Source organism: Hyperoodon ampullatus (genome assembly GCF_949752795.1).
Source record: "Hyperoodon ampullatus genome assembly, chromosome: 18".
Lineage (NCBI taxonomy): Eukaryota > Metazoa > Chordata > Mammalia > Artiodactyla > Ziphiidae > Hyperoodon > Hyperoodon ampullatus.
The window spans coordinates 1,420,104-1,444,141 of record NC_136931.1 but is presented as its reverse complement, the minus strand read 5'-3'; the positions used below and the strand labels follow the sequence as shown (position 1 = coordinate 1,444,141).

Genomic DNA, 24,038 nt, shown 5'->3' with positions numbered 1-24,038 from the left:
CTGGGGGCTCTCAAAGGCAGGCCAGGTTTCTGTTCCAGACCCTGCGGGGTGACTCTGGAAGAGGCCCGGCGCTGCCTTCAGTGTTGCCACCTCCTTCCGAATGCACGTTTTCCTGAATTTCACAAGTAATTACTTTACGAACCCAAAAAGCTGTTGCTTGCAATGCCCGTCTTCTTGCCCACTGTCTGATAACCAGTCGGGGTGCCCTGTGTGGAGGTGGGCACGCCTGCTCTCTCGCTACCTGGTGGCTCCAGACGTGAGGCTCCTGGCGCACAGCTCCGCGCGGTCGGCCCGGCCCCGCGGAGGCCTGGGATGCCGTGCCGGTGGTCTGCGGACTGGGGTCTGGGATGTGGAGGAGCCAGGCAGGGCCAAGCCCTCCTGCAAGTCGGAGGCAAGCCTGGGGCCCAGCAAAGCAGCGCGGGATTGACTGGCCCTTTTGCTGGAGGCTGTGAGTGTGTGTTCTCTTTGTTTTGCAGAACCGTGGGTACCGATGGATGTGGCCGAGAGCCCTGACCTGGACCCTCGCTCCCCAGAGGATGAAGAGGAGGAGCAGCAGGGGCTCTCGGACGATGACATCCTGAGGGCAAGTGGGTCTGAGCAGGATCTGGATGGAGCGGGGGGGAGGGCGTCCGACGTGGAGGACGAGGAGAACGTCGCCCCAGGACTGAGCCAGGAGGAAGAGGAGAGTCGCTCCGACGAGGAGGACCGGGACTCTGAGGCTCAGGAGCTGAGCGGGGGCCCGGCCAGCCCCCCGCGGGCCGAGGGGGACCGGGGGGAGGAAGACCGCACCAGCGACCTGAGGGACGAGGCCTCGTCGGTCACCAGGGACCTGGACGAGCACGAGTTAGACTACGACGAGGAGGTCCCCGAGGAGCCGGCCCCCGCCACGCAGGAGGACGATACCGAGAAGGCCGGGCCCGAGGATGACGAGGAGAGGGGAGAAGGGGCTCCCGGGGAGGACGGGAAGGCGGGCGTCCGCGGCGTGGAGGACAGGGAGCCCGTGGAGGCTGCCAAGGAGAAAAGGAAAGAGGACGACGACGGGGAGATCGACGACGGGGAGATCGATGTGAGTATTTGCCCAGCGGGGCGGCAGCGCCCCCGGAGGAGGGGGCAGGAGGCGTGTGCCGGGAGCCATCGCCGTGGCAATGAGGGAGCGCTGAGATCAGGGGATGGGGGCTGCAGTCACAAAACTGTCTTCCAGTCGGTAGCTGGCAGAAGTCCCATGGACCCTCACTCATCTGGTGCTGTTGGTTGGACTGTGTTAAAATTCTATACATACATATATATATATTAAACAAGCAGTAATTTTCTGTATTTTTCTTTGCTGTCTTTAAGTAATATTTGAGTTAGTATTCAACTAGACCCATTGTGGATTTCAGTTCCTGTTAGGTTCTTTTTATATATATATGTAAATTTATTTATTTTGGCTGCACTGGGTCTTCGTTACTGCATGCGGGCTTTCTCTAGTTGTAGCGAGCGGGGGCTACTCTTGTTGCGGTGCGTGGGCTTCTCATTGTGGTGGCTTCTCTTGCTGTAGAGCACGGGCTCTAGGCCTGTGGGCTTCAGTAGTTGTGGCACGCGGGCTCTAGAGCGCAGTCCTCAGGAGTTGTGCTGCATGGGCTTAGTTGCTCCGTGGCATGTGGGATCTTCCCGAACCAGGGATCGAACCCATGTCCCCTGCATTGGCAGGCGGATTCTGAACTGCGCCACCAGGGAAGTCCCCTGTTAGGTTCTTGAGCCTGAAAACACTTCCTTCCAGCTTTCTCTACTATTTTCGGCATTTTTATCTTTGCCTTTCTTCTCTGCTGAGGCTCACAGCTAGGCCAAGCTTCTTTGGGAGGGTCCCTGAAAAGACCCTCAGGACTGGATAAAATGGGGTTGTGTGTCAGAACGCTTTGGCTTTTGACCAAGCCATCACATTCTTATAACTTATTTAAATTAATCTGGCCTTCAGATTAAGGACAAGGTACCCAGTAATAATCATCTTAGTTGTGCGCAGGTTGGGTTTTTATGACAGATGATTCTGTTGAAAGAATTTCCGTCATGATCTTTTAAGAAGTTGAGTCTGTGGGGGGAAGAGCCTGAAGTCCTGCTGAGAAATGCTTTTACTAAAAGGGGTTGAGAGAGGGACGGAGCAGATTGACAAGATCTGGGGCTTTTAATATCCCGGAAAGGAGATTCCACTCACTGGAGAGTCGCTGTGGCGAGAGGTGTGAGGAGCGCCTCAGAACCGCTCTGGGTCGCCGAGAGGGGAGGGGCTGGTTAAGTGCACAACCCCGGCTCGCCAGAAGCGCCAGGCTCCTGCGACAGCTCGCACGGACACTGCGTCACGGTGGCCATGGCTGTGGCCTGGTTTCCAAAGACCGTGCTTCTCAAACTTTGGTTCACGAGAGCAGAACTTTGTGGGGCGTTACAAGATTGCGTATGTAGTTACAAGCTTAGAATTTTAGATCTTTTATCTTCTCGCAACTAAGTGTGGGAGATGGTCTCCTAAATTAGCAGCCGTTACTTATTAATACTGTACTCATTTAAAAGGGTATTGTCGGGACATTATCTATGAGCACTCTTAGGTTTCGCCAGCTATGCTTCCCTTCCCATCTGGAAAGTTCACCTTGGCCACAGGCTTACCAGAGGAAAAGGAGATGCCATGAGACTCCAGTTAGTCAGTTTGGACGACATTTTGGGCAGAAGATGAAATCATTGGTTGAGGTTGCCCGTGAGTTTGGTTTTTCAGTTTACAAAGAGAAAAGCTACGTCTGCATCCTGCCACCAAGGATTGAGGGGCTCCTGATGACTGGGGTGCTGTGGCCGGAGGTTCTGGGCAGTCTGTTTCCATTAAGAAAGGACCAGTTGCAAGCTCTTCTTGCTTCAACTGTTGAATAAGCTGTACGGGAAAATTCATCTACTTTCCTGCCTTTCCATGATCATATGTGGACAGGTATGTGTCTCCCTGCAGGTCCCGGGGGGCCTTGCCGTCATCGCACCCCCGGGCTTTCCTGCCGCACTTAGATGTGGTGCCGTGGGACATTGGGTTGAACTGAGCTGGCCCAGGAAAGCACCCATCGTCTGGAGGTTTGCTGGTTTCCCCCAGAAACAGCAGGTGAAATAGAAATCCAGTTTGATTTTCTTGCCCACTTGATCCTAGATGGTTGTTTGGTTTGGCTTGTGCCTGCCTGGCACCTGTCACAAGGGCCTCACAGCCCTACTGGACCCGCAGGCTGCTGGGACCAGAGCACAGCTTCGTTCAGCCACGGGGTGGCCCTGCCCTTCCCACACACAGCCCCACGGACCCTGCAGTGTGTCAGGCTCATTGTGACACGCTTGGGGTGTAACTGGGAAGGGCAGAGCCCATCACCCCCCGGGGATAGGTAGGCCTGAACGGGAGCGGGCGCTGTGAGTGGAGACCTGGGCCCTCGCAGGAGCACACCTGCCTTCCGGGAGCCCCTTGGCTCGTTTGCCCTTGCCTGTGCCCGCCTGCCTTCCAGGCTCCTCCCCATCCTTTAACCCTTGGCTTCCGTCCATGTCTCCTCCTTTCTGCAGGCTCTGCCTCCTGCCCCTGACTCTGTTACATCTGGCTCAGTGCCTTTGCTGGGCTTCCACAGTCTGAATTGACTGGGTCATTAGTGTGTTTGTTTCTGTTGCTCTTCCGTGCCCACACCTCCAAGAACACAAGTTCCCTAAGTCTGGGACCTGCGTGGCTTTCCCCCTCTATTCCCAGGACCTGGCACTTTGGAGGCAGCCAGTAACTGCCCTCTAAGCAGACGGGCGAACTCCAGCTGCTTTGGGGCGTGTTGAAGTTGAGTGCCGTTGAGATGGGGGTGGCAGTGGGTGGAAGGTCTACACTGGAGAGCCATTCGCATAAAGAGGCAGTTCAAGCACTGCGTGTGGGTGACCAGCACCAGCACTAGCCGCTGTTGGAAGAACCCAGTGTAGATACACATTAGCTCGTGTTGAAAAACTACTGCTGGTTCGCTTCTCCTGCTCTCTCCATCCCAGTTCCTGTCCGTCCTTCCTTGTCAGAATCTCGGCGAGAGAGTTTGCCCCACGTTCCCGCAAGCACACACTCCTGTATCTTTCTCTCCCAAGATGGAAAGGGAGCCAGAGGTGTGCACTTGGGTCCATGAGCAGCCTGCTTCTGACAGGCCTTTGGCCTGGTCCCTTTTAGTTTAAATCCCTGCCAAGTAGCCTCTGGTCCAAGTGGAAAGTATGCATCCCGGGGGGCCTTTTCCCCATTGCTTTCAAGCACAGTTTTGGTATCAGAAGTGAACTACCTGGATGTTTTTACGCAGAAGAAAAGGGCAGTTTGGCTCACACCTCGAAACTGTGCGTTCGCTGAGGCCCCTGAGCTTTTCCACGTCTGGCAGGGGTCTTGCAGCCCCGCTGACTCTTTGAAGAGGCTCACCGTTCCCAGGGCCCCTCTTGCACTTCGCTGCCCGTCTCCCCTCAGCATCCAGGCCTGGAATTGCTGGGAACGGCCAGCTGAGTGGAAGCGTCTAAAAGGCCTTGTGATTTATCCTCCTTTTAACTGAGAAGCACTTTTCTCTCCTGTCGGGGTACACTGTCCCTCTTTTTTCCCTTGTAGATTTTGGGTCACTGGGACAGGTGAATTGACTTGGGGGGGGTCACCCCCACCCTCCCCAGCTTTTCTGCCCTCTTAGTGGTTTCCTTGATAGTGACATCAATTTGTACAATAAACCTTTGACATTCTCTTGTCTGAACCACATAGTTTATAACTCAGGCCTTGAATTACTTTGGTATGTTTTGGTGTGCTACCTTCAGATACAAATGCCCTTCTGGAAGTGCCACTCCCTGCTGCAGTGGGGATGGGATTTTGCAAACAGGACTGTGGGCCAACTATTTATAGCACCCGGCTTATTTGTGGAGGGGGGCCGAGGGTCCCCGACAACCGACAGCTGAAGCGCGGGTGAGTTCGACTTCGTCAGCGGTCTCACCTGTGCCGGAAGCCACACTTAGGACAGGCAGACAGAGCAAGCGGCCTGTGAGGCCTGCCTGGCTCACTCCTGCACCCCCGCTGAGTTCCGCACACAGACCCCCTTCCTTCGTGGCCCTGTGATTCACCTTGACAGACTCAAGGCCTTCCATCTTTGGTCCATCCTTTGTCTCCTCCGCTTATGGACTTGGTTCTCTTTTTTATGTCTTGCTTGTCATCTGGTCGGCAGAACTTCAGCCACCTGGAATGTGCCGTCCCCGTGGGAAAGCGTGGCGTAGTTTGTGCCCTTCCTCCTTTCGTCAGTGACTGTCACACTGACAGGGTGCGTGCTCAGGGACGGGGCGGGATGGGCGCGCCCCCAGTGGACGGGCCACATGACTCCTTGGGCGGAAGTGGTAGCTCTGGGCCCAGCCACAGGCAGACGCACTTGGAGGCGTCTTCTTTGCAGGCAGTCTTTTGTCTTTTCTCCTGTTCACATCTACCTGCTCCTTTCGCGTCTGGACACACAGTATCTTCTGCCAAAGGGCTTCCAGGCGGGTGAGCCCTTGGGCTTAGGGATCTGGGGACGTCCACAGCACTGTCCCCTGGTGGGAGCCGGGGAAGCAGCCGTGGCGGCCTGGTCGCAAGGGACTAAATAAGGCCTGCCGCCTCCCTCGGGGTGGTTGGGGGGGCCCGGGCCACCGTCCCTGCTCAGCTGAGCAGCCCAGAGCTCTGGGGTAGGAAAGCTCTCCTTCTGCCAGTGGCTGACCTGGCCAGAGCCCATGGAGGCCGTTTGTGGTTTTGTATTTACCCGCTGTGGGCTGGTCCCGGGTCCCCTCACAGGAGAATGACTGTCCGTCCCAGGTGCCGCTCCACCCACCCGATCACCTTTCTGAGGCCAGAGCATCACCTCTGGCCCCAAAGGGTGTGAATGCGGGATTATAGACCCGAATTGCTACCCCACTTCGCAGGTGCAGACTTGAGGGTTCGGGGAGCCCCTGGGTGGCCCGGGGGGTGCCTGGGCCTCGGCTCCAGGGCACGTGCCGCATCTTGCTTCCGTGTCTGCCGAGACTGCGGAGCTGATGGGTGGGAAATGACTTCTTTTTGTTATTTAGGTCATATACAGGCTTTGTGGTTTTGTTTTCGTTTTAAGGAAAATAAAAACCTGCACAAAGGAGAAAGTGAGTCACCCATGCTCCCCTCATTCACGTTTTGACGTGATACCTCTGAGGGGTTTTTCTATCACGATGATACTCGCGCCCCGGCTGGGAGCTCTGGGTGCTCGGAAGGTTGGTGGGGGAGAGCACGGCTGGGGCGGAGGGCCGTGTCCACGGTCATGGCGGCAGGTGTGATCCAGGCTGCCCTGTGCCCCATGCCCTGTGCACACTCACCCCAAGGACACGCTGCTATGGTTCTCCTAGATTTGTAAACTGTGGAGGGCCTGGCACTCACCCCCTGAGTTAGTTGTTGGTGCCGTTTTAGCTGTTCATAGACCCACCGTTTGCTTCTTGCTGGACCTCTGCTCTCTGCTGGCTCTGGGATCAGGGGCTGCCCGTCAGAATTCCCACCTGACGGTTACAGCCCTGACTTGACAGGACGGCCGTCGAGCCGCTGAGCGCTGGGAGTCTGGCTTCAGAGACCTCCTTCCTGAGCCGTAATTGCGGGAAACTCTTTATAAGATTTAAGAACTCCTTTTGTTTGTCCAGCACTTGAAAGGCCATTGTACTAAATGAATAGGTTAGTTGACATTTGAGGGTGTTCGATTGCTGAGTGATGTGTTGATGTTTTCGTCTGCTTGGCGTCTGAGAAGCTGCAGCGTGCCCCCTCGTGGCCCGTGGCTCAGGGGACGCTGCCCGTCGGGGCTGAGGGGCTGGCTCCTCGTTGCTCTTGTGCATGTGGAGGGTGACATCTTTGCAGAAACACCTCTTTAACCCGATCTAGTGCACTAACTGAATCTTGATTTCTGAAAAGCAGTCACTCTGTGCTCATTTCAACTCCTGTGCATTGATTTCCCAAACAAAGCAGAAGATTTGAATGAGTTCTGACCTCTGAAAAGAGTTTTGTTTTTCTAATGAGAACAAACAGAATCTGCTCTCAACTTAGATGTGAGCTCCTGTGTGATAGATAATAGCACATTGAGGTTATGCCGGGAGGGAAGTAGTCAAAGGAAAACACGGCTGGGAGACCAGAAGGGCGGGTTTTTTTTTTTTTTTTGCACATTTACTAATGTTTATTGAGGGCACTTCCACTAAGAAGTCTGGCTGCTGTGGAGCACTTGGCAGTATTTCGAAGCTCTAGTGTAAATGCACAGGAGCAGATCGTCGTATTCCCACTGTTCCAGCCAAGTCTTCTGCCATACAGCATAAAATCAGCACATTTTCCTCAAACTGAAATCATTTTCGGGGTCGGGAAAATGGGGAGGTGTTGTTCACAGGGTGCAAATTTTCAGTTATAAGATGAATAAATTCTCGGGACCTTTAAAAAAAAAACCTTGAATAACTTATTTAATCTTTCTCTCTAAAAGAAATTCTGCTGACTCTCTCTTTTAAGGGATATAACTGAGGCATCTGTTCTTTTTTGTTATAAAATGCCTTTTAATAACTTGGTATTTTTAAGGCAAAAATTATACAAATATTTAAGCTTTTTTTTTTTTTTTGCACTACGCAGGCCTCTCACTATCGTGGCCTCTCCCGTTGCGGAGCACAGGCTCCGGACGTGCAGGCCCAGCGGCTCCGCAGCACGTGGGATCCTCCCAGACCGGGGCACGAACCCGCGTCCCCTGCATCGGCAGGCGGACTCCCAACCACTGCACCACCAGGGAAGCCCCAAATATTTAAGCTTTAAAATAAGTCATCATAAATCTAGGGTTTGCCTTCAGTATTTCTTCATTCGGTAAATATCAATACTTGCTGTTTACTCTGAGCCTGACGCTGTGCTTGGAGCGGTGACCCGTGGTGAGCAGAAGGCAGGGTCCGGTTGGGCAGCCACGACGGCTGGGACCCTTGCTCCAGGGGCAGGGGGCTGTGGGACCGGTTGTGAAGGGAGATGGGGGGCCCTGAGGAAGGGGACTCGAGCTGCGATCTGGACATGAGATGAGTTACATGCCGGGGAAGAGAGGCAAGAGTATGGTCAGGCTAGACTGGCAGAGGTCACGGCACTGTGGGGAGCCTGTGGAAGGGCTCAGGAGTGTGGACACCATCAGGAAGCAGTCCCCAGGCCAGATGGGACTGGGCAGTAGTTTGGACGAGGGTGGCGCTGCAGGAGATGGGGAGAGAAAGGTCCAGGTGACTCCCAGACCTCTGCCCTGCTTGTGATCCCTTGCTTTGACCACATGAGGGCGCCCTGGAATGCGCTGGGACCCGGGGGGGCGGGGTGGGGGGCAGTGAGGAGCTCCATCTTGGACTTGCCTACTTAACTATGTTAGCAGGGCGCTGGATACCCGCCCAAGCTGGGGGCGATCCCGGAGCGGGGTCTCGGGCGCAGGTGGGGACTGCGGAGGGTGCAGAGCAGGGGTCCACGTCGAGGCTGCTCTTTGGAATCCCCGGGGGAGAGGCCCGCCCGGGCTGTGGTCTTTAAACCCTCCTGCGTTCTTCCGAAGCCAAGGTTAGGGTCTCTGGACCAAGCACCAGAAGAGCAGGGCCCCGGTCTAAGCTAAAGGTGGATATGCTCGCTGGCCTGAGTCGCCTAAATTCCCTCCTCCTTGCCCCCAGACTTTTAAATTAGAGGAAGTGTCTAATTTAAAGGACATAAAATATTTTGTCCTGTAAATTTTGTTTAAATGTAAATGTTTTAAAAACCTGAAGTGTAGCCATTTCCTGCCCAGAATTGCTAATTAAGAGAAACATGATGACACCCTGCTTTTTGTCATGCATCACGTACTTCACAGAATGTTTTTTGTCTTGTGTGATGCTGCACTTTGGTGGGTAAGCTTTGAGAGAGCCCCATTGTGTGGATGAGGAGCCTAAGGTTTGGAAAATGTACGTGAACTTGGCCACGTGAGTGGCCAAGACCTGAGTCTTGTGACAATACCCTTTCTGGTTTAGTGAAGGCCGTGCATGGTGGTAGGTGCCCCTCCTGCCTCTTCCCTCATGAAGACAGGTCTCTCTTCAAGTCACGTTGTCCTCTGTTTCAGGATGATGACCTGGAGGAGGGTGAAGTGAAGGACCCCAGTGACAGGAAGGTGAGGCCTCGCCCCACCTGCCGATTCTTCATGAAAGGTAATTGTCTGAGTGAGGGCCCTTTGCGCGGCCCGCTTGTGTGGCCTCGGCTTTTCCTGGGACTGCGGTGGTGGTTCAGCCCTGGGCCTGTGCAGGGCAGTTCTCAGGGCCGGCAGTGACGGTCTGTGGCGGCAGTGGCAGTGCATCGATGTCAGCTGTGGGCCTTTCCTGGTCGCTCTAATGCCTCTTTCGGCGGGGAGCCAGCCTGCTCGTTTCACCCTGGGATGCCAGGCCCACCTGCCTAGCACAGACCTGTATCTTCACTGTAGACAATATTAACTCTTTTTCTAAGTGGTCCTTCCTATAAGGCCAAATGCCCCAGCCACCAATTGTGACGTTTTCCCACCTCTGTAAGGGGAGTTGCCACTTTCTGCAAGATGTTTCAGAGGCATATCTTTCATTTGGAATGGACTTCTGAATAGAGAGGGTCGGCCTCTGAAGGCAGCAAGGCCCCTCCCTCCTGAAAAGTGGACGGAGTGAGCCAAGTAGCTGTGACAGTGGCAGTGTGACAATGCTGATGAGCAGTGGGCAGTCAAGCCCGGGAAGACGTGTCACAGCACCGTCTGGTGTGCGTCTGTGATTGAACGTTTCCCTTGCACGGCAGGAAGGTGTTCTTCTCCTGCCCTGGGTTTTGCTCTGACCCTAGATGCCTCGCACAGTGACCGGCCCGCCCATGCAGCCTAACATTCACAAGAGCTTCCTGTACTTCTTTTCCAGATGTTGTGACACCATTGTCCACTCCTCCTTCACCAATATCAAATTCCATACCATTCAGAGGCCAGGTTAAAGGTACAAAATATACGATATTCGTCTCTTTAGTACCTCACAGTCCCTCTGCTCCGGAGGCCAGACTCCTTCCTCCTGGATCCAGAATACTGCCGTGCAGCCAGGGGAAGGGGGAGACTCTGAGGGCAGAGAGCGGCCATGACAAGGCTCACGGGAGCTGCGTGCTGCCTGCACGGGGGGTGGGGGCGTGGGGGCGGTGGAGCCCCGTCCTATGAGTGGCCTCGAACAAGCCTGTCCCTTGTCCCGAGGTGACCCAAGGATGAGGGTGCACAGGAACACTCGGGACCCCGGTCAGCGTGTGCTGGGGGCGTGTCCTCTTGGCCGTGCTAATTCCGTGCTGCTGGTTTCTGCCGAGTGGGGGAGTCCGGCTCGTCTGAGTTAGATGGCCACGCAACGGCTCCGTGTGCGTTGTGCCCGTGGAACGGGAGCGTAGCCACCCTCGGGATGCACATACGTGTGCAGTACCTTGTAGAAGGTAAATTGTTACAGGTCTTCAAAGGCTTTGGTGTTTTAAGCGTCATTATTTCAGAAAATTTAAACTTAAGCCGAAGACTTCTTTTTCATAATGACGTCAGCCCATCTCTGGAATTTCTGCAGTAAAATGATGGAGACAAACACGCATGCATACACATATATGTACTGCAGTCATTTCCAGTTAGCACTGTCCACAAACCGTGTGGTTCAGAAACCTGGCCATCGATCTAGACCAGCCGGAGGCCCCCGTGGCAGCAAGGGCAGGAGGCAGCAGCATCCACTGTTGAGGCCACAGAGGCTCTGGTCCAGGTGCTTGGGTTCCCACTGCTGAAGTACTTCCCAGTATTTAGCCCCAGAAGCACACCACCATGAAGCGAAGTTGGTGGTGGTACTGCAGGTCAGCATCACCGGGAGGTACCTGGACAGGGTGCCCTCTCCAGGGACGTCGGGGGGTCACGTCACAGTAGGAGGGGAGGTGCCTCCAGGTCACACCGAACGCCCAGTTGGGGTTTCGGGGAGTGAGACCAGTGGGTCAGGCATTTCGCGGTGGAAAAATCTGAAGCTAGTGGTAAGTGGCCTTTTTTGCAGTTTAATTGGGCCTGTTCCGTAACTTGTTTCAGGAATGTATTTTTTTAATATTTAGTCACCTTTCCCCCGTACTGTTTGTTTATTCTACAGAATAATGCGATAGAGTACAGAAGGAAATGGGTGTTCTGGAACATATCCTGCTTTTTCTTAGTTATGAGAAAGGTTTTGGATGTAAATGTTTTTGCTTACCTGCAGTTTGTAAGATTGGTGTTGAATTGAGATGAATGCATTTCAGTTCTCTCCAGTAGCAAGAGAGTCACTTGAAAAATGAAATGAAGTTTTTCATGTTTGGGGAGGATGTGGGGAAATGGAACGTCATATCCAGCTGGTGGGAACGTGAACCGGTGTGGCTGCCCTGGGCACAGCCTGCTCAGTGTGATGGACGGAGCTGCTCTCTGAGCCGGCCACTCCCCTCCTGGGTGTCTGTCCAAGAGAAATGAAGGCATAAGCCACGCGAAGACTCATACTAGCAGCATAGACACAACAGCTATGTGACTATGTGGAAACACCCCCAGTGTCCATCAGCTCATGAACGGATAAACAAAATGTGGTCCATCCTGATGCTACAACACGGTTGAACCTTGAGTACACAGCCAAGTACAAGAAGCCAGTCACGAAAGGCCCCATATTGTACAGTTCCACTTACAGGAACTGTCCAGAGTGGGCAGATCCACAGAGACTGAAAGTAGGTTAGTCATTGTCTAGGCCAGAGAGGGACGGGTAGCCATTGAGTCCAGGGTTTCCTTTTGGGGGATGGAATGTTCTAGAATTAGGGGGTGGCAGTGGTTGCACAACTTTGTGAATGTACTAAAACCCACTGAATTGTGCACTTTAAATGGGGGTATTTTATGGTATGTAAATTATATCTTTGAAAATGCTTTTTAAAAAATGTTTGTTAGCTATATTTCTGCTGTTATTGTGATCTGCAGGTTTATTGTTAAATTGCCCAAATGGACACATTGATATTTGTGACCATTGACAACAAAATGTACTTAGGAATACAAACTGAAACGTTTTAAAACACCAATACTTTGTTTATGGTGTGTTTTTACCTGTCTTATATTTAGGTTAAGTCATCAAGACATGAAGTTCTATCCACAAAGGCATAAATAGCATTTTCTTTAAACTGTCTTCTGCTTTGGGTCTCTGGTTACCTAGCTGTCAGTAGCACCCAGCCCGTTCTGTGGGCCAGGCCTCCTGTGTCCTCTCCTTCCCGCTCTCTTTTTCTCTCCCTCCCTCTTTCTTTCCCTTTTTTAAATTGTGGTAAAATACACAATATAAAATTTACCATCTTAGCCATTTTAAAGTGTACATTTCATTGGCTTTCAGTACATTCACGTTGTGGCCATCGCCACCATCCATCTTCAGAACCCCTTTCATCGTGTAAAACTGAAACTGTCTCCGTTAAACACTAGCTCCCCGGCCCTTGGCATCTGCCCTTCTCCTTTCTGTCTCTATGAATTTGACGGCGCCATGTGCCTAATAGAAGTACAGTCTCACAGGATTTGTGCATTTGTGACTGGCTTATTTCACTCAGCACAGTGTCCTCAGGGTTAATCCAGGCTGTAGCAGGTGTCAGGATTTACTTCCTTTTCAAGATTGAATAATATTCTACTGTGTGGATGAACCACAGTTTGCTTACCCATCATCCATCAGTGGACATTTGGGTTGCTTCCGTTTTTTAGCTATTATGAATAATGCTGCTGTGAACATGGGTGTGCAAACATCTCTTTGATGCCCTGCTTTCAAATCTTCTGAGTATATACTCGGAAGTGGGATGGCTGGGTCAGGTGGTAGTTGTGTTTTTAACATTTTGAAGAACCACCCTGCTGTTGTCCACAATGGCAGCATCGCTTTGCATCCCACCACTGAGCACAGGGTTCCGGTTCTTCTCGTCAGCGCTTGTTTTCCGATTTTGTGATAGTATCATTGTGGGTGTGAGGTGGGGTTCTGATTTACGTTTCACCACGATTAGTGCTGTGGAGCATCTTTTCATGGGCTTTTTGTTCATTTGTGTATCTTCTGAGAAATGTTTACTGCCCTTTTTTTTGTTGTTAATTTATTCTTGGCTGCGTTGGGTCTTCGTTGCTGCGCGCGGGCTTTCTCTAGTTGTGGCGAGCGGGGGCTACTCTTCGTTGCAGTGTGCAGCCTTCTCATTGCGGTGGCTCCTCTTGTTGCAGGACACGGGCTCTAGGCGCACGGGCTTCAATAGTTGTGGCTCGCGGGCTCAGTAGTTGTGGCTCGTGGGCTCCAGAGTGCAGACTCAGTAGTTGTAGCGCACGGGCTTAGTTGCCCTGCGGGATGTGGGATCTTCCCAGACCAGGGCTCGAACCCGTGTCCCCTGCATTGGCAGGTGGATTCTTAACCACTGCAGCGCCAGGGAAGTCCCTACTGCCTATTTTTTAATCCCTGCATCCTCCTGTGTTTAAAGCAGCAGGTCCCAAGGTGTGTTCTTGAGACCCAGGGGCGCCCTGAGGTCAGTGCTCTAATGACACTAACACTGCGCCAGGCGGCAGGTGTCGCCCACTGTATGTGCACCGAGAAATGACATCCGGGATAGAGCAGGAAGATTCATAGTTAAACTTTATTTTTGGGTCTAGGTCTTTCTTTTTTTTTTTTTTAATAACTTTATCGAAGTATAATTTAAATGCCATAAAATTTGCCTGTTTTAAATGTCCAATGATTTTTATTAATTTACCAAGTTGTGCACCCAGCACCACAGTCCAAATGTAGCATATTTCCATCACCCCACCACAGCCCCTCAGTGTGTGTCTCTTCGCTCTTCCATCTGACGAAACTACAAGTGCTTACGGAGCTCCTCTGCTGACACTGAGGCATGAGGGTCGCCTCCAGGGAGGGCGTGCCAGGTGTGGCTGTGAGCCCAGATGGCCAAGTCTCCTCCAGGACACCCAGGAGACCAAGACAGTGACTGTGCTAATGATAAGGTTCAGGCTCTCAAGTGAAAATCAATTTAATTATTTGATTTTTATATATTCTGCCTTCCTTTTAGGAAGTAATTTTTAAAAACCATGAAGCACTTTAAACTTCTTTATTTTATTTTGACAATCCCTATATTTGTTACTTATTCTGAGTTGTTGAGACTAACAAGAAATGGGACCAAGGAATATTTAGGTAAGACCACTGTGTCTTATTTAGAAATAAGAAAGTCTTTGTTTAAAATTCTAGTGTGAAGCAAGCATTTTGTATGGAAACTAGAGAGAGATTGTAAAATTATCTCCGCTGTTGCGGTGGGACGCATAGCAAATGCGGTGACATGCGGCTTATAAATGCCATCTGGAGGCACCACACTGATGCCAGTCAGACCAGCAGTCAGAATTTTAAGGTCTGTAGTGTTTCTGGACCCACCGGCAGCCACACTCACACATGCTCCCCTTACTCCACGAGCGAGATGGGCTCCTTGGGCTGCTGTGTGTGGTGTGTTTTCCTTTCCCGTCGTCTCTGTGTTCAGGTCCTTGGTTTCTGCTGAGACTCAGGTAGGCTTTCTCTGTATGTGTCTGTTTCACTGGTAGAGTTCGGGTTTGTTACTTTTGAGCTTGCAGGTTCCTTTTTTGTAGGTATATTTATTGTGCAGTGAAGAAAAGCAGGGCTCAACACAGAGTGTATCATACAACCAGGAAAAAAATGGGGATGGGGCTTCCCTGGTGGCGCAGTGGTTGAGAGTCCGCCTGCCGATGCAGGGGACACGGGTTCGTGCCCCGGTCTGGGAAGATCCCACATGCCGCGGAGCGGCTGGGCCCGTGAGCCATGGCCACTGGGCCTGTGCGTCCGGAGCCTGTGCTCCGCAACGGGAGAGGCCACAACAGTGAGAGGCCCACATAACGCAAAAAAAAAAAAAAAAAAAAAAAAAAAAATGGGGATGGATATACTGATTGACTGATGAATCGATCCCCCACAAATGGATCACTGCCTTTGGTGCAGGGCCCTGGAGATGGGGAAACATCACTGAGTACCTTTCTGAGTACTTGGATGCCTTTGTTGACCTGCATTCCCGTGCCTCACCATGCCCCGCACCACACTGCCACGCTGCATCCTTTTCTTGTTTTTTTGGTTTTTTGGTCGTGCCACAAGGCTTGCAGGATCTTAGTTCCCGGACCAGGGATTGAACCCGAGCCCCGGCAGTGAGAGCGCTGAGTCCTTAACCACTGGACCACCAGGGAACTCCCAGATCCTTTCTCCTTGTTCCCTTTGGGCTCATATCCCTGTCCACGCAGAGTCCTTACAGAATAGTAAGACTATTTAGTCATCCAGTCACAATCGCAATCCACATAAATTTTGTGTTCGTGAAGTTTCATTTAGAAGCAGAAAACTATACAATTTTTAAACCAGTAGATCTATTTTTGCTTCAATTTCCTGGAGAAATTTTTTTCCAAACAAATTGCTTTTTAAAACTATGAAAGTAATATGTGCTGACAGAGTCAAAACAATAACAGTTTGGGGTGTACCCTTCCAGACTTTTTTCTACACAATTAAAAACTCACTTCCCAAAAGGCTGGTGGGATTACACTATTCTTGCTGCTCTTCCTCCCTGCAGGTGTGGGACATCTGTCCTTGGCCGTGTGTAGACTGCCCACACTTCTTCCTGGAGTAGTCTCCTCCTTCTCTTTGGAGGCCAGGGGCCCAGACACATGCAGTGTGGACCTTAGCACTCTGGGAGCGGGCGCCCGGGGGCGGGCGTCTCGGGGGCGATGCCCCTGCCCTTGCCTCTCACCCTCCTCTCTCAGCTCTACTCATCCACCTGCGCCTCCTCCCTCCCCTGCCAGCATGAGGAACGAAAGCTTTTTTTGTCAGTGGGCTCAGGGGGGTGATGTTTTTGTTTTGTTTTGTTTTGAAAATTTTTTAAATATAAGAAGAACAGAGAATCACAAATACTCATTTATCTGCTACCCACATATTTATTTTAGATTTTTAAAAATTATAGAAATGCTGTGGTTTATATTGTTAATACTTTTCTGTGCTTACAGTTTTCTACAATGAGCTTTTGTTACTTTTAACTACATAAGCAGTGTGGACTATGACATGAGTTTATAGGAGTCAAGCATTGAAGAAGTATATGACGTTTTGGAATTCTTTATTTAGAGATATGACTGCATAGTCTTTTTTCTTTGAAACTCTCTGAGTCTCTGGGATTTTGAACCCCCTGTAGTATATATGTCCCAGCCTCATACTTATATGTGATCTCTCCAACACTTTTAGAAATTAAAAAGTTAATTGGTTATTTTTGCATTCTCAGAGAAGCAATTTTTTTAAGCATACTTTATTTCATATTTAATTTGGAGCATTGTATTATTAAGTTGGTTTTAATACAAGTTTAAATATTTATAATGTTTAAAAGGTAAACTTTAGTGTTTCTTTAAATATCAAATGATTATTTCTCTTTAATTTACATGGTACAAGAAAAAACGTATTTTGTTGACAGAAACATTCAAATGGAATATCATGTTTAGAAGTGAATATACATTAAAAGATGGCTTACAATTTAACTACATGATAACCAATTGAAAATGTTTTTTAAAACCACTTAGACATTGTATGCCATATTTGTTTTTTAAGCCTATGTACGTATTACCTATTCAAAAAATTAAATTTTAAAAAAGTGATTCACTCACTAATTAATTTTAAAATGTAGACTTCTTGTCTCCTGTGCTGAAAAGTCAAGTGGTTTTCTTGAATAATCTTGGTGTTCTGTTGCTGAATACTGCTAAAAGTTGACCTTCTTAATTCTTTGTTGTAAAGTATAAACACCCAATTTATCATTGCTGTCTATGTGTTTTCTCTCTAACGCATTTTTTTAAGTACCAGAAATAGCCTGAAGTGGTTTGGTAGGAGAAATGCAAATGTACAGAGCTGGTAAAGACCACCCTGGCGTGAACGTGCAAAATTCTGATCATTTTTGTGCTTCTGGTTGATTTCTGTTTCAGAATGGGCAGTCTTTTGAGTCAGAATAACCACCCTGTCGGTGCACATGCAGGCTCCCCAGGGCGCGTGTGTCCTGAGCAGCAAACCCTAAGGCAGGGCCGTCCCGGTGATCGGGGTGCTCTCGGGCTTCTCTGTTTCAGGGGAAATGAAGTGTTCCTATGGTGACTGTGGGACAGGGGCCCTGCGGGAGCCCTTTAGAAGGTGCCGCGCGCAGGACAGTCCCAGACCTTCCAGGCCTGCCTGCTGTGGCCTCGTGGGCTGGCCAGGACCGTGCTCGGCCCGCTGCCTGGCTGCCTGGCCCGGCACTGGGGGAGCAGGGGGAAGCTGACCTGTGCGCTTGGACCGGGCGCCCCTTCTGACCTGGCTTTTATTTCCATAGGGAACTGTACCTGGGGCATGAACTGCAGGTTTATACACCCTGGAGTCAACGACAAGGGCAACTACTCCCTCATCACCAAAGCCGAACCTTTCCCGCCCAACGGTGCCCCGCCTCTCGGACCTCACCCTCTGATGCCTGCCAACCCGTGGGTGCGTGAACACCTCTTTCATTGCTAGCAAATCACACCTAAGCTCTGTTTGTGACTCTCCGACTCAAAGCATGCTAATACACCTTGTATGGCAGGTGTTTCTGCCTTCTAGCTGCTCTGGTGTCTCCAGGTAGAGGCCCCTCAGGCTCAGGGCAGCTGGGTTGGGCGGAGGGAGGCTTGGAGGAGAGAGCAGGCAGTAGCCGGCTGGTGTTCTGCTTGGTGTTTTTGCCCCCTTGTTTCTGTGTGGATTTTAAAGTTCTCTTGCTCTCTTAGCTGTTCCCTTCTCGTTGTGTAACAGGGTGGGCCAGGAGCGGATGACATTTTGCCTCCACCCCCTCCAGAGCCCCCTACAGAGAGCGCTTGGGAACGAGGACTCCGGCATGCAAAGGAGGTAACGGAATCAGCAGAAAACCCGGGAAGAAAACTAGTGGCGGTCCTTGCGCACAACTAGCATTTCTGTCTCTCCGAGGCCTGCTAGGGCATGACAGAGCCTAGGCGGCCAGGGAGGCCCCACCAGGAACACGGCCCACGGTCTTCCTGGGGCTTGCAGTGCATCGAGCCGTGCCTGAGCCAGGGCTGCAGCCCCTGGCCCCTTGGAGGCACTCCCCAGAGAGTTAGTGCTCCCGCTCCCCCTGCGGCCTCTGCGTCTGGAGAAGCCATCCTGTCCCTGGAGGAGCGGTGCTACGCCGGCCTCCCCTTTCCCCCCACACTCTAGGCCGCAGCCGGCCCTGGTGCCCGGGCTTGCCCTTCTTGGCTCTGGGGCTGCCTTCCCTTCAGGGAGATGGCAGACTGAAGCAAAGCTGTTCCTGCCCTCGGCACACGCTCCCCGCCCCCAGCCCTGACCCGCTCCCGGTGCCTCTCCTGTCCGGAGCACACCTACCTGCCTCCCCACTGAGGGCACGTCTAGAGCCCCCTGGTTCAGTGCCAGCACTGGGAACAGGGAGCCACCACTCCGTCACCTCTTCCCAGACCTGGGTGAGCTCCTGAGTGCAGGGTTCACTGTGTCTGCAGGGACGGGGCACTCCCGTTCCCCAGAAGGGTGCGTGGGGTCCCGTGTCCACCCCCAGCGCGGAGCTTAGGCACGTCCCCAGTGAGTGCTCGGTCGCGCTCTCCTGCCACTGCAGCCCAGGCTTCTGGGGTCGGTCGGGACAGAATCCCCTTTGTTTTCCTAACAGTAACTGGTGTTGGCTTCTCTCTTCTTAAAATGGTAGGTTTTAAAAAAAGCAACCATTCGGAAAGAGCAAGAGCCTGACTTTGAAGAGAAAAGGTTTACGGTGACCATTGGTGAAGATGAACGGGAGTTTGACAAAGAAAACGAAGTTTTCCGAGATTGGAACTATCGGATCACGAGAGACGTCAGAGACACAGCGTAAGGAACGGCTCCGCCTCTTCCTTCCCTGTTGAGAGAGAGTTCAGTGTCCCCAGCTGCGTGGGGCTTGGACTCTGGAGAGCAGCAGCGCCGAGGTTACCCAGGGCGCGTCGGGGCCTGTCCCCCCGCCAGCCTGAGGATGGCCTCCCCAGGAGCGTTTCAGGCAGTTTGCTGCTGACTTGCCTTGTTGTTTTGCTTCTGGGGAGGACACGTTTTAGCTCCGTGCCTGGGCCTTGTGACTTCGGGGGGCCTCATGCCCGTGTGGGTTCCTACGAGAGCTCGGAGAGGTTTTACAGCTGCTCCTAAAGCCCCTGGGGCCCCGTGAGTGTCCTCCCCACTTTCCCCCAAGTTCCCAGGAACCAGGAAAAGCTGTGAAATTTGTCACTAAAATCCAGGAGTATGGCAGGTTTCTTCATTGTTTCCTCCAGACATTTTATCACTGGGCTTTTAAAACAAATGCAGAAGTACATGGGGTTGAAACACCTGTCACCTCTTGAGGAGCTGCGTGGCGTCCCAAGTACAGCCCTCGGCTCCCAGCACGTCTGCTCCGGGGCAGGTGCCGCTTCGTTGCGCTCACCTCTCAGGACCGAGCGGGCCAGGCCTCTCCTGAGCAGGCCGGCTCCAGCATCGTCTTATGTCACAGTGACACCGTGCGTGGAGGTTTGCTGCTACAAAGCACAACCCCTGATTTCTGACCGAAACGACAGGCAGAGGCTGAGAAAAAGGCCGTAGGGTTGGCTCTGTGTTTCCAAGATCACCAGTGCTTGCCTGAGCAGTGTGAGGGTTGGAGCGTTAGGAAGGCGTCTGGCTGTTGGGAATGAGAAACAGCTGTGTCACTTGGTAGAGCAGCCCAGGTCACCCCGCCAGCACCCCGCAAGTGCTGGGGGAGAGATTTCCTAGAAAGCAGCCAGTGCAGGCCACACAGACGCAGCGCGGCCTGGCCGGGGCCTCGGCCCTCTGCAAGCTCTGGGCATCTCTGTTTCCCCCGCCAGTTTACCCAACTGGAAGGGTCAGTCTGGAGCCAAGAAGTCCCTGAAACAGCCTCCAGGGCCATCTGCTGCCGGGTGTACACTTCCCTTCCCTGCACCCCACCCAGGGTTTGAGTCAGGGACCCGTGCAGGTCCTCTGGGTCTGTGTGTGTGGGAGCTGGGGCCTCCTCTTGCTTCTTCCCAGGGCTTAGTCAGCTGTCCTGTCCTTGTGATTAAAGGCCCACCTTTATCACCCGCACAGGGGTCTGCTCCCAGACCTCCTGTTTTATTCATCGGGTCTGTTTCTTCACGGGCCGGGCCGTCTGTGATGTTGTGAGGTTGTGGAGGGTGTGTTTTTTTTTTCTGTTTTTCCTTTTCTGTTATTTGGCCGCGCCGTGCAGCATGCAGGATCTTAGTTCCCCGACCAGGGATCGAACCCGTGCCCCCTACAGTGGAAGCGTGGCGTCTAACAACTGTTCTGCCAGAGAAGTCCCTCGGAGGGTGTATCTTGTTTTTCCCATGGTTTCTTGGCTGGTCTCACGTGTTTTGGTGTCCATGTGAACCTGAGGATCAGTTGTCTAGCTGCATAAAGAAATCTCATCAGCATTTTTACAGGGATTGCCCTAAATTTGTAAATTAACAAAGGGCTTTGTAAACTAACTGGCTTCTTGGTGATGTTCAGTTGTCCTTTCCAAAGACAAAGGACGTAGTCTCATTTATTCACACGTGCTTTTGTGTCTTTCAAGAGTGCTAAAGTTTTCTGCAGATAGCTTCTGCACGTTTCTGATTAAATGAATTTTGTTCTAAATAAGTTTCCTTCTTTTTTGCTAGGGTAAGAGGGGTTTTCTGTACCCTCTGTCTCCTGACTGGTTATTATCTATGTACACAAGGGTGTTGGTTTCTGTATGTTAAGTTCTCTGCATCTGCCTTACTGGGCTCCTCTTGCCACTTGAATCGGCTTCCCTGTCGTGTCTTGGCTTTTCGTGTACAGCATCATTTGATGTGCAGATTGAGGTGGTTCTGGGGTCTCCCGTAGTCTGACCACCACGGTGCCTACAGCACACGGGTGGGCTGCCTGAGAGGCACTGGGCTTCCTCAGCCCGTCCGGATCTTAACGGGAATGCCTCCCGATAAGTAAGGTGCTGGCTTTAGTTCTAAAGTCTATAAAAACATGTTATCACGTTAAGAAAGGATCACTTCCTATTTTCATTGAGAAAGGGGTATTGGATTTTTGTCACAAACGTTTTCATCATCTGTAGGTGTAATCCTGTGACTTTTCTCTGTAGGTTTGTGATTTTCTTTAGTATATTCATTTTCTAATATTGACTCAGCCTTGCAATAGTGGTATGTTATTTTTTTAATGTGGTGTCTGAATCTTTGCAGATATTTTATGTGATGTTTTTGCATTAATATTCCTAAGCGATAAGCTTGACTTTTACTTGCTCTTTTTCCAGACTTGAGCCTTACGCAGACCCTTATTACGACTATGAGATAGAGCGGTTCTGGCGTGGCGGGCAGTACGAGAATTTCCGGGTGCAGTACACAGAAGCGGAGCCGTACCATAACTACCGGGTATGTGGGGCTTACGTGTGTAGGTCAGAACTTCACTGATAGACCCATTAAAATCGTCCCTTTTTTATTTATAGGACTTTATATGAGCTTAATTGTGTGGGCGTGGTGTACTTATTTCAAGCCCCGGTTGGCTGTTCGTGGAGAACTAATTTGGGTCCATGGACTAACTTTGTGGTGATTTGAACAGATCCTTCCTTGGGTTAGTCTGTGCTCTTGCTCTGTTTCTCACTGGAGCTGCTGGTTGGGTGACTGATGCCAGCGGCAAAGGGTGTGTCCCACCCTCTTGAGCACATCACCCTTTCAGGCTCCTTAAGACCACCCTTTACGGGTCGTGCCGCCTCATGCGCTGGCTGCCTGGGCCACTTCCAGCCATTGCTGTTGGTGCTTCTCTGAGATGTAGTAGATTTGTGAATATATGCACTTCAGTCTCTGAGTCCCTGACTCTATGCTTTTGGCGTGAAGCTGCCACTTGGAAGAGACGTTAAAAGCAGGTTAGCAGGGCTTCCCTGGTGGCACAATGGTTAAGAATCCGCCTGCCAATGCAGGGGACACGGGTTCGAGCCCTGGTCCGGGAAGGTCCCACATGCCGCGGAGCAGCTAAGCCCGTGCGCCACAACTACTGAGCCTGCGCTCTAGAGCCTGCGCTCTGCAACAAGAGAAGCCACCGCAATGAGAAGCCCGCGCACCACAATGAAGAGTAGCCCCCGTTCGCCGCAACTAGAGAAAGCCCGCGCACAGCAACAAAGACCCAGTGCAGCCAAAAATAAATAAATAAAATAAATAAATTTATTTAAAAAAAAAAAAAAGCAGGTTAGCAGTTTTTGTGCCACGACTTAAGTCACATTCATGAGTTTTTTGGAGCAAAGGGAGCTGACTGTCCAGGAACCCGTCAGATGGCGAGCTTGTGGTGAGAAGGGACCCCTGGTTGACCACGCTGTGCCCTCTCCCCGGCAGGCAAAGCAGACTCCTCGCTGGGGCCGGCCTGCGGTTCCAGGTGCCTCTTGACAGCCGGGGCAGCCTCGAAGGGAGCAGGACCTGCTGGGGTCCCTGCCACCATGTACTCCTGTGCCCCAGGGCCAGGCTGCCTGTGCAGAGCTCAGTCATCTCCATCCCTCGACAAGAGCTAAGGCCAGAGAGGTCTGCCCAGCTCACAGCGGCCTGGGTGCTGATGTTGGAAGGGCAGCCTCTGCAGGGCACCCCCCGCCATGTGGCCTCAAGTCCGTTTCTAGCGCTGAAACAAGACCCCCACCCCGGCGGTTCTGCCTCCTCTTCCTGCTCTCGTGTGCCCTCCCCGCGCCTCCCCTTCCGAGTGGCTAATCGCGGCATGTGCGTGTGTTTGGCTTTTCCACGAAGGAAAGGGAGCGGGAACGAGAGCGAGAGAACAGACAGCGGGAGCGGGAGCGCGAACGGGAGCGGGATCGGGAGCGGGAGCGGCGGCAGCGGGAGCGCGAGCGGGAGCGGGAGCGTGAGCGGGACAAGGAGCGGCAGCGGCGGAAGGAGGAGTGGGAGCGCGAGCGCGCCAAGCGGGACGAGAAGGACAGACAGCACCGCGAGCGCGACAAGGAGCGCGAGAAGGAGAAGGAGAAGCCCAAGGCCCGCTCCCCGCAGCCACCAAGGTGAGGCGCGCCCCTTCGCTGTCCCCGGGCCTGGGGGCAGGGGCTGGGGCTGCGGGGCGGGGGGCGGCCACTGTGTGGCGCTCCAGGAGCTGGGATGCCGGAGCTGGAGGCCCGGGTGGAGGGCTGGTCCTCCCCACTGGCTCCGCCGGCAGGAGGCCCTGGGCCCAGGGCCTGAGAAGGGGGCCCGGCTCTGGGGCTTCGGGCAGCCTTTTGGCAACAAAAGCGCAAACACGTATTTGAGTACCAGACCAGGACACGTGGTCCTCACCAGAAGATCAGAACACTGGCTGAAGTGTGTATGTCCTGTGTGTCTTACAACTTTGTTGAGATATAAGTCACACATCATGCAGTGCACCCATTCAAAGTGTCTAGTTTCAGTGGTTTATACCAGAGTCACAGAGTCGTGGTGCCGTCACCACAGTCTTAGGACACTTTTTTTTTTTTTTTTTTTTTTTTGTGGTACGCAGGCCTCTCACTGCCGTGGCCTCTCCCGTTGCGGAGCACAGGCTCCGGATGCGCAGGCTCAGCGGCCATGGCTCACGGACCCAGCCGCTGCGCGGCATGTGGGATCCTCCCGGACCGGGGCACGAACCCGTGTCCCCTGCATCGGCAGGCGGACTCTCAACCACTGCGCCACCAGGGAAGCCCCTTGGGACACTTTTGTCCCCCAGAAGGAAATTAGCTGTCATTCCTCATTTTCTAGCCCCTGGCAGCCGTTCATCCACTTCTGTCTCTGTGGGTTGTTTCATATAAATGGGGACATAAAATGTGTGGCGTTTTGTGATTGGCTCCTTTCACTTAGCATGATGTTTTCCAGGGTCGGCCGCTTTGGGGCGTTTATCAGTACCTTGTTCCTCGTCATAGCCGAATACAGTCCCGTTACGTGGATGGACCACATTTTGTCTATCCATTCGTCCGTCGATGGACACTTGGACTGTCCCGACGTTTTGGCGACGGGGAATGTGGACATTTATGTACAGGTCTTTGTGTGGACATAGTTTTCATTTCTCTTAGATATCTATATATCTAGGAGTAGAATTCCTGGGTCACGTGC

General features: G+C 52.3%; 1 protein-coding gene across 3 annotated transcripts in view; it reads left to right on the top strand.

Annotated features, from left to right (window-relative positions):
* Positions 1 to 478: 478 nt before the first annotated feature.
* ZC3H18 (zinc finger CCCH-type containing 18) overlaps positions 479 to 24,038 on the top strand; it is a gene marked incomplete at its 5' end in the record, with an annotated part of 43,025 nt that continues 19,465 nt past the window's right edge. Inside the window, 8 exons of one of the 3 annotated variants that reach the window (XM_079724270.1) lie at positions 479 to 1,066; positions 9,063 to 9,147; positions 9,865 to 9,936; positions 17,312 to 17,460; positions 17,758 to 17,850; positions 18,671 to 18,828; positions 21,251 to 21,368; positions 22,722 to 22,984. In XM_079724270.1, the coding sequence (XP_079580396.1) occupies positions 491 to 1,066; positions 9,063 to 9,147; positions 9,865 to 9,936; positions 17,312 to 17,460; positions 17,758 to 17,850; positions 18,671 to 18,828; positions 21,251 to 21,368; positions 22,722 to 22,984 (1,514 nt within the window). The remainder of the gene's footprint in view (positions 1,067 to 9,062; positions 9,148 to 9,864; positions 9,937 to 17,311; positions 17,461 to 17,757; positions 17,851 to 18,670; positions 18,829 to 21,250; positions 21,369 to 22,721; positions 22,985 to 24,038) is intronic. The other 2 variants (XM_079724268.1, XM_079724269.1) reach the window with 2 other exon arrangements.